This window comes from Leopardus geoffroyi, chromosome B1, assembly GCF_018350155.1.
Source record: "Leopardus geoffroyi isolate Oge1 chromosome B1, O.geoffroyi_Oge1_pat1.0, whole genome shotgun sequence".
NCBI classification, from domain to species: domain Eukaryota; kingdom Metazoa; phylum Chordata; class Mammalia; order Carnivora; family Felidae; genus Leopardus; species Leopardus geoffroyi.
In genome coordinates this window covers 38,067,132-38,081,604 of record NC_059327.1, presented here as the reverse complement: position 1 = coordinate 38,081,604, position 14,473 = coordinate 38,067,132, and the positions used below count along the sequence as shown (strand labels likewise).

At 37.2% G+C, this 14,473-nt stretch overlaps 1 protein-coding gene across 16 annotated transcripts in view; it reads left to right on the top strand.

Moving 5' to 3' along the window:
* Positions 1-13,296, top strand: part of PSD3 (pleckstrin and Sec7 domain containing 3) — a 796,422-nt gene extending 783,126 nt beyond the window's left edge. For 12 of the 16 annotated variants that reach the window (XM_045458150.1, XM_045458143.1, XM_045458113.1 and 9 more), the window contains one exon: positions 4,035-13,296. In XM_045458150.1, the coding sequence (XP_045314106.1) occupies positions 4,035-4,250 (216 nt within the window). In that variant the 3' untranslated portion in view covers positions 4,251-13,296. The remainder of the gene's footprint in view (positions 1-4,034) is intronic. The other 4 variants (XR_006707649.1, XM_045458173.1, XM_045458181.1 and 1 more) reach the window with 1 other exon arrangement.
* Positions 13,297-14,473: the final 1,177 nt, after the last annotated feature.

Genomic DNA, 14,473 nt, shown 5'->3' with positions numbered 1-14,473 from the left:
TACTTAACAAGATATTCAGAGGTGGTAGGGAATCATGGAGTTGGATCCAGCTCATTGTATCATCAAGAACCCAGGCTGTTTCTTTCCATTTTTCCTCAAGTTAGCATGTGGTCCTTTTGTCTTCATGCCTGCTGCCCCAGTGCACAAGGTACCATTATAGCAATCACATGCATGTCAAGGAAGAGATAAGAGAAAAGGGAGCTTGCACCTAAAGCCTGGCCTCTTTATGAGAAAGCCAGATCACTTTCCCAGAAGCTCCCCATTAGACTTCTCCTTACATCTCATTGACAAGACTATCACATGATCCATCTTAGCTGCACATGGGGCTGGGAAAGCATTCATGCTTTTTAGTGGGAGTTACCTTTGTAGTGGGAGGAACATAGGAGTAGAGGAGTTTGAAAATGCCTTTAAATTGGTTACACCAACAGCCTCTGTCAGACTAGTCATCCTAAAATAAATAAATATATATATATATATATATTTTTTTTTCATATCCAGAGACAAAATATATTCTTAAGACAATGGGTTCTGGATTCAGATTTCTTTTTTTTTTTTTAATTAAATACAGGGACGCCTGGGTGGCGCAGTCGGTTAAGTGTCCGACTTCAGCCAGGTCACGATCTCGCGGTCCGTGAGTTCGAGCCCCGCGTCGGGCTCTGGGCTGATGGCTCGGAGCCTGGAGCCTGTTTCCGATTCTGTGTCTCCCTCTCTCTGCCCCTCCCCCGTTCATGCTCTGTCTCTCTCTGTCCCAAAAATAAATAAACGTTGAAAAAAAAATTAAATATAATTTATTGTCAAATTGGTTTCCATACAACACCCAGTACTTATCCCACCCAGTACTCATCCCTCCTCAGTGCCCATCACCCACTTTCCCCTCCCCCCATCAACCCTCAGTTTGTTCTCAGTATTTAGAGTCTCTTATGGTTTTCCTCCTCCCTCTCTGTAGCTTTTTTTCCCCTTCCCCTCCCCCATGGTCTTCTGTTAAGTTTCTCAGGATCCACGTATGAGTGAAATATATGGTATCTGTCTTTCTCTGCCTGGCTTATTTCACTTAGCATAATACCCTCCAGTTTCATCCACGTTGCTGCAAATGGCCAGATTTCATTCTTTCTCATTGCCAAGTAGTATTCCATTGTACATATAAACCACATCTTCTTTATCCATTCATCAGTTGATGGGCATTTAGGCTCTTTCCATAATTTGGTTATTGTTGAAAGTGCTGCCATAAATATTAGGGTACATGTGCCCCTATGCATCAGCACTCCTGTATCCCTTGGGTAAATTCCTAGCAGTGCTATTGCTGGGTAATAAGGTAGTTCTGTTTTTAATTTTTTGAGGAATCTCCACACTGTTTTCCAGAGTGGCTGCACCAGTTTGCATTCCCACCAACAGTGCAAGAGGGTTCCCGCTTCTCTACATCCTCACCAGCATCTATAGTCTACTGATTTGGTCATTTTAGCCACTCCAACCAGCGTGAGGTGTTATCTCAGTGTGGTTTTGATTTGTATTTCCCTGATGAAGAGTGACATTGAGCGTCTTTTCATGTGTCTGTTGGCCATCTGGATGTCTTCTTTGGAGAAGTGTCTATTCATGTCTTCTGCCCTTTTCTTCACTGGATTATTCGTTTTTCGGGTGTGGAGTTTGGTGAGTTCTTTATAGATTTTGGATACTAGCCCTTTATCTGAGATGTCATTTGCAAATATCTTTTCCCATTCCATCGGTTGCCTTTTAGTTTTGTTGATTGTTTCCTTTGTAGTGCAGAAGCCCTTTATCTTGATGAGGTCCCAATAGTTCATTTTTGCTTTTAATACCCTTGTCTTTGGAAATGTGTCAAGTAAGAAATTGCTGTGTCTGAGGTCAAGGAGGTTTTTTCCTGCTTTCTCCTCTAGGGTTTTGAGGGTTTCCTATCTCACATTCAAGTCCTTCATTCATTTTGAATTTATTTTTGTGTATGGTGTAAGAAAATGGTCTAGTTTCATTCTTCTGCATGTTGCTGTCCAGTTCTCCCAGCACCATTTGTTAAAGAGACTGTCTTTTTTCCATTGGATATTCTCTCCTGCTTTGTCAAAGATTGTTGGCCAATCCTGGGTTCTCCATTCTATTCCATTGGTCTATGTGTCTGTTTTTGTGCCAATACCATACTCTCTTGATGAATACAGCTTTATAGTAGATGCTAAAGTCTGGGATTGTGATGCCTCCCACTTTGGTTTTCTTCTTCAATATTACTGTGGTTACTCGGGGTCTTTTGTGGTTTCATACAAATTTTAGGATAGTTTGTGCTAACTTTGAGGAGAATTCTGGTGCAATTTTGATTGGGATTGCATTGAATGTGTAGATTGCTTTGGGTAGTATTGACATTTTAACAATATTTATTCTTCCAGTCCATGAGCATGGAATGTTTTTCCATTTCTTTGTATCTTCATTTTCCTTCATAAGCTTCTATAGTTTTCACATGCAGGTCTTTTATATATTTGGTTAGGTTTATTCCTAGGTATTTTATGGTTCTTGGTGCAGTTGTGAATGGGACCAGTTTCTTTATTTCTCTTTCTGTTGCTTCATTATTGGTGGATTGGAGTCAGATTTCTTGACGTCAAATCCCAGCTATACTTCTTTGAAAACTCTGACTTTAGACTTCTCTCTGCCTCTATCTCCTTTATTGTAAAACAGGGATAATAATGTACCAATTTAATATTGTTATTGTATTAATGACCTGAAATTAGCATGTGAGCACTCCATATAAACTACATTATCACCATCAAGCAAAGCTTGGCATCCCCACATAGATATTGACCAAACCCAGAGCAAGCTTAATTACTAGAAGCTCTTTCCCACTCTTGAACAAAAACAGTTCAAAAGAGTGACCTCAGGTAGCTTCAACTTCATAATTATTAACTTAAAACTAAGATGTACATAATCTCAGTCTGATCAGGAAAACCCTTAAAAGACTGACAATCATAACAGAATTTGCCTGCATTTGTTGGGACAATTTATAACTGAAATGTCATCTTGTTTAGAAATAGAACACTTTAGGGGTGCCTGGGTGGCTCAGTCGATTAAGCGTCCAACTTCAGCTCAGGTCCTGATCTAACAGCTCATGAGTTTGAGCCCTACGTTGGGCCCTGTGCTGACAGCTGGGAGCCTGGAGCCTGCTTCAGATTCTATGTCTCCCTCTCTCTTTGCCCCTCCCCGACTCATGCTCTGTCTCGCTCTCAAAAGTAAATAAACATTTTTTTAAAAAATGTAAAAACAAAAGAACTAGAACACTTTGGGCTTTCTTATAAATCATTCGCGTGTCAAAGCAGTATGGTGAAAGTCTTATTTTGACTAGAATCCATCAAATCAAGAATCTGAGACCTGTCTGTAATTTGCATACATATATGCATATATATATATATATGTAGTACATAGTATAGTATACAGTTCTATAGTTTATAGACCCAGATCAAACCAAAAAAGCACCAATTAGGGTTAGAGAAAAAAAAAATCTCTGCAATGTTCACTTCAGTTATTTCTAGACAAAGATACACAGAGTTAGGAGAATCTAGGAGCTGTTTAAATCATCATAGATTCTCAAGAAATAGTTGATGAAAAAAATTTGTGCAATTGAGAAAAACATCAGAAAGTAATTTGAAGTTTGTGAGAAACCATAGTGCTCTGAGAAATTCGTGATCCTAACATAAAAGCAATGGCAGGAAACCCAGAGCAGCTTCTACAGTATTGTTGTCACGTAGGAAACCAGAGACTAGATTCACCATTGACAGATTCCTCAAGTTGAATCTTTGTAGAATTTCAGGGAGTAAGGAAGAGAGTAAACAACCATATCCGAGCTAGACTGAAGTGAAGGCCTAGGTCACGTGAGGGAAGTTCAAGTGACTATACCACTGAGCCATAGGAGCCTTCCACTTCCCCAAAACCAGAGGTTATAGCTCCTCCAGTTTACACCATTCTTCTGCCTGTGTGTTCAGGAAGCATGATTCTGCTATGCATTTATGAATAGTGTACTGACTACTATTCTTCTCTGACTTTCCTTCCAGAAAACCCGTTATGAAATTTATGTCAGCATTCTAAAAGAAGGAGGCAAGGAGCTCCTGAGTAACAATGAAATTGAGGCTGCAGGACTGAAGAAGTCACATTCAAGTCCTTCACTGAACCCAGATTCATCTCCAGTCACAGCCAAGGTCAAGCGGAATGTGTCAGAGAGGAAAGATCACCGACCTGAAACACCAAGCATTAAGCAAAAAGTTACTTAGAATCGATCTGTGACCAGGAGGTACTGGTCATGGAGCAAAATAGAGTTTTTCAAGATCTTTCTGGTAAACCCGTGAATATATTTTTAAAAAGTTTGTGACTAAATGGTGCATTAGTAACCTTTTCTATTGTATAGTTTTGTTAGTTTCTGTACTGATTGTCTCTTTGCTCTTGATTACTTTGCTTTGATGATTTTTGCTACTTGATGACTAATGCACCTTTTTTTGTGAAGGGGAGGGGGATCATGATTTCAGAATGAATTATGTGTCACTTTTTCTTTGTTTATTTTTTCTTGTTTGCACTCTGCTCAGTTGTTTTATGTATTGTCAAATCAGCTATTACACTTTTCTAAGGTTAAAAAATGTAAATCATTGTGAAACATTTAACTGGACAAACTTGGTAGTTGAGTAAATTCTAGCCAGGGTTAATATAAGCCTTTATATGTGAAATGTTGCTCAGTCACAGAGGTGGAATTGAGCACTGGCAGAAATTCAATTAAGAATTACAATTCTGGGAAGCAAGATGGTCCACTGTGATGCAGGTATGCATATATCTTTGCACTTATTGTTGAGTTCTGACCCTGCTGGAAGCATAGAAAAGGGGGTGTTAACAAGATGGGAGGACTGGAGAACTAAAGAAGTGCATTAGCTTCCTTGAAGTGTTGATTTCATTTCAGCCAGAGAAGGAAATAGGAAGTGGAATCTTTTTGCCATTGAAGGTTGTGAAAAAACGACACCAAGTTCATTTTGTTTCTTAAAGGGTGGTGGCAATAATCGACTCTTGGGGAGCTGCAGTAGTAGGCATGTGGCTGGTGTGCAGGAAATTGTTACCTCACTTCAAGGTCTAGGCTAGGAATCCAGAATCATCTCTGTCTATCAGTACTCTGCCATTCAGGAATTACGTTCATATATATACACACACACACACACACACACACATATATATGTATACATATATACATATATATATATATGTATATATATATATACATATATATATATATATGTATATATATACATATATATATATACATATATATATATATATATACATATATATATATATATATATATAAGCATGGTGTTATCTCCTGGTTGTAAAAATATTGGGGTCTTCTTAAAAAAATAATGTTGAAATGGAACCCCTTTTGTTTTTAACAAAACAAATTAAGAGGAAACAGTAGCTGCAGTTGTTCAACAATGTGATTCTTTAAAATAAATCTGAAAGTAATAATATCTAAATGAATTGTGGCTGGAAAACTGAGGAATCTACTGGTTGTATATGCAGAGTTAGTTTATTCTTATCTCATGATCTCTTTGATAGCCAGTTCATTCTGCTGCTACTGAACTTTCTCCTAAAAAAAGTACCTAATTTTAAGTCAGTATTTTCTATCTATTCAGAATAGTTACAGTCACGAATTTGTTCCAGTGCTGGTCCCTTTGAAATTTAGGGTGACAACATATTCTCGTGTAGTGGAAGAAAAAGTGAAAATTGAGCCCTGAGTTAGAACTTTCTGATTTTGAAACCTTGAATGTTTGTGATCCTTAAAACTATAATCTCCATGACTTCTGAACTAATGGAATCACTTTGAATACTCTTTTACCTCCCACACAATTTGCTCTAGTTCTACTCAGTTTATTAAAGGCACTATGACCAAAGAAACAGGGACTCTGCAGGAATAGCATGGTTCCAGTGAATTAGAGAAAATCTGCTATTAAACCATGGTGGTTTCTAGTAGTATATTGTTCTGATGTACCAGCACTTAATTATAAGATTAAGTAATTATAATCTTAATTATAAGATTAGTAATAACATTTACTTTACCTATATAAATGCCCATATTTGCTACTGCCCAAAAGAGAGAAACCCTTCTCTAAGGTTGTAGTTGCTTGCTTTGTGAGAAGTTTTTGCCATACCTTTGAAAAACTCACCCTAACCGTCTATCTTGTTTATGTAAAGACAATGACTGAATTTGTGTGTCAAAACCCAAAAACAAGGTAATTGCGACATGGCCCCGTGCACCTGATTCATTTTTGTAGCTTCTGACCAAATCCAAGATTTGCACAAAGGAGGAATCATCTTTCTTCCTTGAATCTGAATAATTAGTGTGTTTGTTTTCTGTATAATATATTTATACCAAGCAAGAGAGAAATACCTAGCCATGTCATCTCTGAGCTTCAGTAACTAAAGAAAAATAAACATCCCTGATTGGCTTGAATGTGTTTGTCAACAGTGTGACTGTGTCTGTGTATATAGAATGTCTCTATGTATTTTACTTACAGTATATAATAGACATGAAATGGTACCATGCTACAGTATTTCTGACATTTAGAGTAGTTCTAACATGCTCAGTTAGAATCAGCACCATTACAGCATTATTCCTATTATACAACTCACTAATGTTAGCTACAGGAATTTCTGGATATGCTAATAGATAAATGGGTGAGAAGGACACTTTGAAGCTATGTTTGCAGTTTCTCTTTTAAAAACAACTGCAGAAGGTTTTTCTTTGAGCCAGAATCCCAGATTGCCTTGGCATGATGTTGCCCATTTTCCCGGGATGGGTTGAGAATACCTCTGTCTGTTGTCAGTGCACCTAGCAGACCAAGAGTTTATCCAGTAATAGGAGGAAATGGCCCCTGATTCAACTAGATTCTAAGAGTCTTGCCCATAGCCAACCACATTTTCCTTTGTGATCATTTCTTTCCTATAGTATCAAGTCAGAAGAAATTGAAGACATTTCCTTTCACAGCTATTCCAAGCCTGCTGCTTCACCTCCTCCTTACCTTCTAAAGGTACTCCCCCTCTTCCCATCCCCACTTCTCACCCATACCTTAGCATCAGGAGCCTTGGGATTTCTCTCCATGTGATAAATTATTATTCTCCTTCACATAAATACATGTAATATTATTTTTTATATAGAAAGTCTTGGTAGTCATCAAAACATCTTGATGGTAGTCTTGTTGCAAATTGACCATAGAAGTGGTCCGTGTATAAAATCTTTGAGTGTTTTGGGGTTTGTTTCCCCACCTCACATGTTGACTTTCACAGGAGGTCTCAGAAATCCCTTGTTCGCAATCAAAACTTAATTACTAGCATGCAGAGTCCTCATTTTATTGCCATACCATTGTTTGAAGTGTGCTTTTTAGAAACATTTTGGTAACTCTTAGCAATGCCTAGTTAAACCAAGCAATACTTCCATGTATTTTAATTAATCTCAAGTAAAACCAACATGTTAGAGAGTCCTCTGGTAGAACTGTAGTTCCTATTGCTCTTCGGTAAAGAAGGTAGAAAGCAACTGTACAAGAACGTCTATACTTCTGTTATCCTAATTCAGAAGATGAGGATTTCTGTCCTCAGTCAGAAGTGATTGAGAGAATTCATTCTGGAAAAGCAAAATTGGCTGGCTTTCTAAGGCCAAGCTATAGGTGGTCTCTTGAGTTTGTATTTCACCCTGTGGCCAAACCACAGAACATCTGAGGCTGGAGAAGAATTTATATAACCAGCAGTAAAGGAGGCCCTTTGCTGCCTAAACACAAAGTTGTAGAGTGTTCTGCTGGCCCTTGCCTGCTACTCCCTCTGATATAAAAAGCTTGAGAAGCTTTTCTTAAGTAAGGCGGGGCCTGATTTGGCTATGAGTTGTACCGTTTCTCTGCCTTTACTCCTAATCATAGACAATGGGAAGAAAATTGACCTTTAAGAAGTTTCTCTATTGTCTTACTAGCAAGACTTTCTTGGATATAGTTAATTGTCATTGGAATTTTAATTCCTTTGGCATTTACCGTGTAGTCATCAATAAAGCCTTCTTTTTTTTTAGGTTTTATTTCTGAGTAATATCTACACCCAATGTGGGGCTCGAACTCACGATCCCAAGATCAAGAGTAGCACACTCCACCGACTAAGCCAGCCAGTGGCCCCCTAGTTAAGCTTTTTTAAGCCAGATTTCACGGGGAGTTTCTTAATCTTGTAGGTCCAAATTCCTTTACTTTAGCTCTTAGGGACCTGGTCAAGTTTACAGCACATTGGTAGCCACCTTCCTTAATTTCAGCAGCGAACAATATCTTTACTTTTCAAATGACATTTTTTTCCAGTTGTAAAATTAATACTGTTAAACAAAGAACCAAAGTGGTATCCTAAAAATTGTTAAAAGTAGAGTTTAGTTAATGATTAATAGTGTGACTTTGGGTTTAAAAATGCATCTGCTCTTCTCAACATCGAAGTTACTCTGACAAGACAAAAAGATCAGTCAGCTTTGTAGGCAGATGAGCTTCTGGGTCTACCTTGCCCCAAAGCTTTCTGGCTGTCTCTTCTCCTAGGCCAGGTCAGGCCACTAGTCTGCTTCAGGTCAACAGATATCTCCATCAGCCTTTTGACATTTTATACTGTCAAGTCACTTGGAGGACTTTAAAGGTCAGTAGTTCACCACAAAATAATCCCAACAAGTGATAGGGAGGTGCTTTGTCATTGCTTTTCCTCTCAGATTCCTTTTCAATGTCTCACTTTTAAAGGGAAACTGAAGTCCAAAGCCATTGCCATTCTCCTTTTGTACCTATAGTATCCAAAAACAAGTGTGCAGCATTCTGCTTAGGACATAATGCCCCTTTGCATGCAAAGAGAATATCTTCACAGAGAGAATGTCAGTAAATACTTGAATCTGCATGATAGTTTGTTGGCTTGAATGTAACAGCAAGAAAATATTGCAAGTTAAGTAATTGTATATGCAATTTCCTTAAATGTCCTTGGCTTGTTCTTTGTAATTTATGTGTGTATCTGTAGTATTGCAGGCTTTTGGAGAATATTCATATAGATAGTTTGTCAGACATCAAAAGAAATGCTTTCTGTCACCTGCCAATGTTGTATTGTGGGTATTTATAGTTGTATATATATATGTATATGTATCAATGTGTAGACTGTATATCAGTATATGGTGTATGTATATCAAATTTATTTTTAATAACCAGTATGATATGAAAAGCAAGTAAAAACCTCATAGGATTGATTATATAATGCAGTTATTGAAAGTATATATAGTGGTACTGTTTTATTAAACTTAAATGATATTTTGATTAGCTTTTTAATAAGACTTTATGTTAGAAAATTCCATCTTTGATCTTTGAACCACCAGGGCGAAAATGACCCTGAACTAACTTCGTGAAACTCTTTTAGTGTACTGTGTACAATACTAAGGAAGTAGCTCATTATAACTTGAGATCTACAGAAAGAAAAAAAATAGGCATCCTATACAGTCTTAACAACTTCGGTATTCTGAGTACTTAACCATAAAATCAAACTGACAATTTTGGGCTTATTACAAAATGTGGTGCTTTAAAGCACACGTTCTTTATTGTTGTAATTAGTCCAGACAAATAGAGCTTTCAGAAGAATTAAATAAGTGCCCACAGTATCATTTTTGTGCCTGTGTCTATTTTACAGTAGATGGAACCACCCTTCTTGCACCACCTCCTTACCCTCTTTACTTTAAAGAATATTACATTGCTAAAGTATATCAGGGCTTCCCAAGATCAGGTACTATATTCTAGGTTTGCAGTTGTACAAATTAGCATCTAGTGTCACAAGTGAAAGAATTTTAGGGCAGGCTATGGACTAGGTTAAATCTTTATTTAATATTTTTATACTTAGGTCTCTTCCTGCCTCTCCCCAAAGAGCCACCGGCCTTAGTTATTTGAGCTTACTGCTTATCTCACAGTGTGTAAATAGATAATAGATTAAATGTGTATTATTCAGCATGTTTGGTATATTTAAAGCAGCAACTGAGTGTGTTTGAGTGAGTGGTTGAGTACAGTATATTTTTAAACATACTGTCTCCTATTCTTTGTATCTGATTCAGAAAATTGGAGTTATGGAATGAAAGACTAATCTTTAGCTCTAGGCTGCTGTTGGTAGTTACATTGGAGTTTTTTTAATTAACTCTACAGTCTCAAACTTTTTGCAAATATATCATATTTCCTAATTTGTTCTTGACATGCAGTGAATTCACTCTGATCAGCAGGGTCTTTGTTCTGCAAGAGTGTATTTCTTTCTAAAAATTATAGTGAATTGCAAAAACATTCATTTGATTCAGAAAGCATATACTAAAGGAGTAGCAAAAATAAAGTTTCATTTTGGGCCTTAATCATTTGAAATGTTTGGACTTTTAGTATAAAGCCATGTAGGTTATAAAGCCAAGTAACCATTTGGCGTGGACAGTAATATACACTGTATCAGAGTATATATGCACATTGATTTTTTAATGTCATTAGGATACTTTTTTAGTTATAGGAACAAGACTAATTAGACCAAATTGAAGTCAGGGGGCTTTGGGGAGGAGTGTGTGAGCTGGTTGACTTCCATTTAGGATAGACATATATGTGGTCAGTCCTCCGCTCCTGAGAGATTCAGAACCAGTTTACTGTCTCCTTAGGTGTGTAAGGGGAAAGTTTCACATATCTGGGCCTCTCACATGTGTACATACGCTTGCACACATGTACACATAGTGAATGTTTTAAGTTATACAAACTTAAGACACAAAGGGCCAGAGTGTAGAAGAGGTGATGAATTAAGGGGGTGGAAACTGCATCACAGGAATGTTTTCTAAGGGCTAGGGAGGAGTTGAGCTCTAGTGTCTGACTTTGACAAGTATTGCATTTTTAACAAATATGTGAGGGGATATATATCACATCCACCAAATTGAAGGCTTTCTTATACTTCACAAGTAGCAGCTCTCCAACATCCCGCAGTAGCATGGGGACATTCCAGAAGGCTGAATTTTCTGGGGTGGCATTGCTGCGTGCTCTGGAGATCATTACTTTGAGAAAGGAGCACAAATGGAGAAGGAACAAAACACTGTAGGAACATTGGTGTGAATTGTCCACATTCCCCTTCAAGTTGTACTGGTAAGAAAGTTCAGATTAAAGTATTGCTGAACAGTTAAGCACTTTTCCATCAGCAGTGACAGTGAAGATAGAGATGAGAAGGAACCCAGCTAAAATATATTTCCCATTGCAGGGTAAGAGCTAAATTCTCACTAATAGTGTTATTAAAAGCACTTTAACTTCGATTCCTGAAAATGGTGGTCAATGGAGAGAAATTTGGGGTTTCAGTTACCATTTCCCTGTGAGCTTGCATAGATAAGTCTTTAGACACTCTCGGGAGAGTCCTAACAAGAAAGCTCAGCTAAGGACAGTACTGTAGGTCTGAGGCTCCTTGCTCTGACCCCTGAATACTGGGGCACTGCAGAGGGTGATAATGTATTCTCTCTGCAAAGAGGAGATTCTCTTCTGGCCTCCTACTCCACTTGGGCTTCTACTGAGCAGCAAACACATCCTGGATTTCAGTGCTATTCCCCAGCTTTAGGAATCCAGCTCTTCTAATGGGTTGACCCTGCTGAGGAAAGATATCAACTCTGAGAATGACTGAGTCACTGGGGATGACATATGACAAAGGTATTTTAAAAATTCTGTGACTGAAGCCAAGACCATATATTTTGCCTTTGCAAGAAACAGGTTGGCACATTGAGCTCTACCAAGGGATGGATGATATCTTTGCCTTTGCACCCAGATTTCTGAAAATGGGTAATGTTTCAGTTCTGTGGGAAGGGTCAAAGGACACTAAGCTTATTGCTTATCATTTCTGCTCAGTCAGATGAGAGCTGTTGGGTAAAGGCCTAAATGCCTCCCTGCATTCTCTTCTACCTCAAGTTTTAGGAGCCCATTTCTAGAACAAAAATTTACACAAGTGGAGAACCAATACTGTCATTACTGTAGGACAGGCAGAAGGGTGGTAGTTTATATCCTTTAATATAAAACAAGGTTTTGACTTTTCCAACTAGTAACTGGGTTATATTTACTGTGACTCAAACTATTTGGCAATGTGCAACATTCCTTTGCCTTCAAAGTTTTCTCCACCAATCATTGCAGTTTCATTGCAGCCCTGGTGCCATATCTCCCTGCAAATTGTGAAAGTAATTAGTGACAAAATAGCAGCCTACTCCTTTTCAGTAGTCCAACTGTCAGCATTAGCAGACTTAAGTAAGCTAGTGAGACTGATTTATGTACTGGAAACCTGTTCCTCCTTATCACCCACCAGACTGAAGAAATGCCATCTCCTATAAAATTATGGCATTTATGGTGGTCATCTTTGTAATGGAACAGTAATTTATGTGGGTATTGCTAAGGTGTTTAGAGAATATTTTGAAAATTAAGTTTACATTTTACAATTGCTTTATTTTTTATTAAAATAGTTGTATATAAATATTACCTTGTTTGTTGTTGAAGTAACCTAAACAATGTAAACAGACAAGCGAGTCACCTGATATGTATAGACGCTGTGATATATAGAGTACTTTTCCCTATTGTGTAATGTTCATGAATATAACTGTTCCTGTGTTTTTATAAGTTGGGGATAATTTGTTGTTTTACAACAACAAAATCTGTTGGATTTAAGTGGCTTTTATGTAATAGAAATCATGTGAAATAGTGAAGGATTTAAAATATGTATATGATAAATGTAAATGTACAAACTTTAGAAAGAAATAAATCTAACAAATTTCAATCATTTAGGGGGATAATTTTATTTGCTTATTTAAGAAACTGTATAATACCTTTAAAAATCAAAACACACCAAACCTCCCCTTGCATTAAAAAGACAACAACAAACCCACAGTGAGAGATTTCACCAGGGTACTTGATTAAGGGGTAAGAAAGTCCAAACTATTAACTCTGACTCACCTTCATTGAAGTCTGTGAAAACACGTGTTTGCACAAAGATGTTGATGAGATTTAGGAGGCCTACTGTCTTCATCAGGGGGCTTTAAGCAGGGAAAGAACAAAACTTTTTATAGCAATTTCAAGAACTCATTTGCATCCCCATATTCTAACACTTTTTATCAAAGTAAAGGGACTGAAGGTAATTATTGCTCTAAAATGCAAATGCTGATCATGCTTTATGGTGCCTAGTGTATATATCTTTGTTATCATAACCAAACAATGTTAAAAATGATATCTGTTGACTTGGAAAATGAAAAAATAAAATTCCACCCTAATCACCTAACTTCTGAATATTTGAGAGGATGTTTTATGTTTGGCAATTTGGGCTTTCTGAAGCAAGATAGCTGATAACGAATGAAACTGCTGCCTGGCAGAGATGAAAACTGATGTTATGTATAAATCTCTAAATAGCTTGGAGTAGGGAGGAAGGGGGAGATGGGTGGCTTCCACTAAAATCCCCTGTGTGACTCTCAAACATGAATCCTCTTACGTAAATATTGAATCATATTGTACATCTGAAACTAATATAATGTTATAATGTCAATTATATCACAGTTTGAAAAAGAAACAAATATGAATCCTCATTGCCCAGTTTTCTGTCCTCTAAGTCTAGGAGTTTTGTCTATTTTGGGACTGTTTGTTGCACAAATTAATATTAAAAGATGAAACCTCAAGACAAGAAGCTAAAACCCAGGAGAAATAAAGATACAATGAAAAAACTATCGACCATAAATAATGTCTCACCTCTACATTAATTCTATTCCATGATAGTGTGAAATTTACCAATGAGACTCCTGAATCACCCAATTTTTATTGAGAAATTGTAAGCCATAGAAAAATACCGAAGACTGGCATATGTCTTTCTAATATTAGAGAAGAGTGTAAGTTCTGGATGCTGTAGACTAGTGAGCTTGATATTAATTCTGCGCATAATTACAAAGTGAATGATAAGGATGCAACATTACTGCAAGTCAGCATGGCTTCTCAAGAACAAACCATTTCAGACTACGTGTATTTCCTATTTTGTAAGATTAAGTAGATCAGAAAATACTAGATAAAAGATCTGAGCCACAACAAAGAATTTAATATGGTCTTAAATATGTCTGGGCTAAGTGGTGAAATATCAGTGTTGGTGGGTGTGTAACCACTTGAATGGTGCTAATTAAAGAATACTTATCAACCTGGAAGAGCATGTCTAGTGTCCTGCTGCAAAGCTCACCTTTTGGCTCCATCTGTCCAACATTTCAATTACTAACTTTACTAAAACTATAAAAATGTGTTTATTAAAAATGTGCATGTCATAAAGCTGGGGGAGAATGATTTTACTAGAGACGGAATCAGGATTCAAAAAAATCTCAACAGGCCAAGAAAGGGACAAATGAACAATGTGAAATATTAAAGTGTAAGAGCGTAAGATTTTACACTTTGGTTATTAAAGAAAAACTTTACAAGGTCAAGCT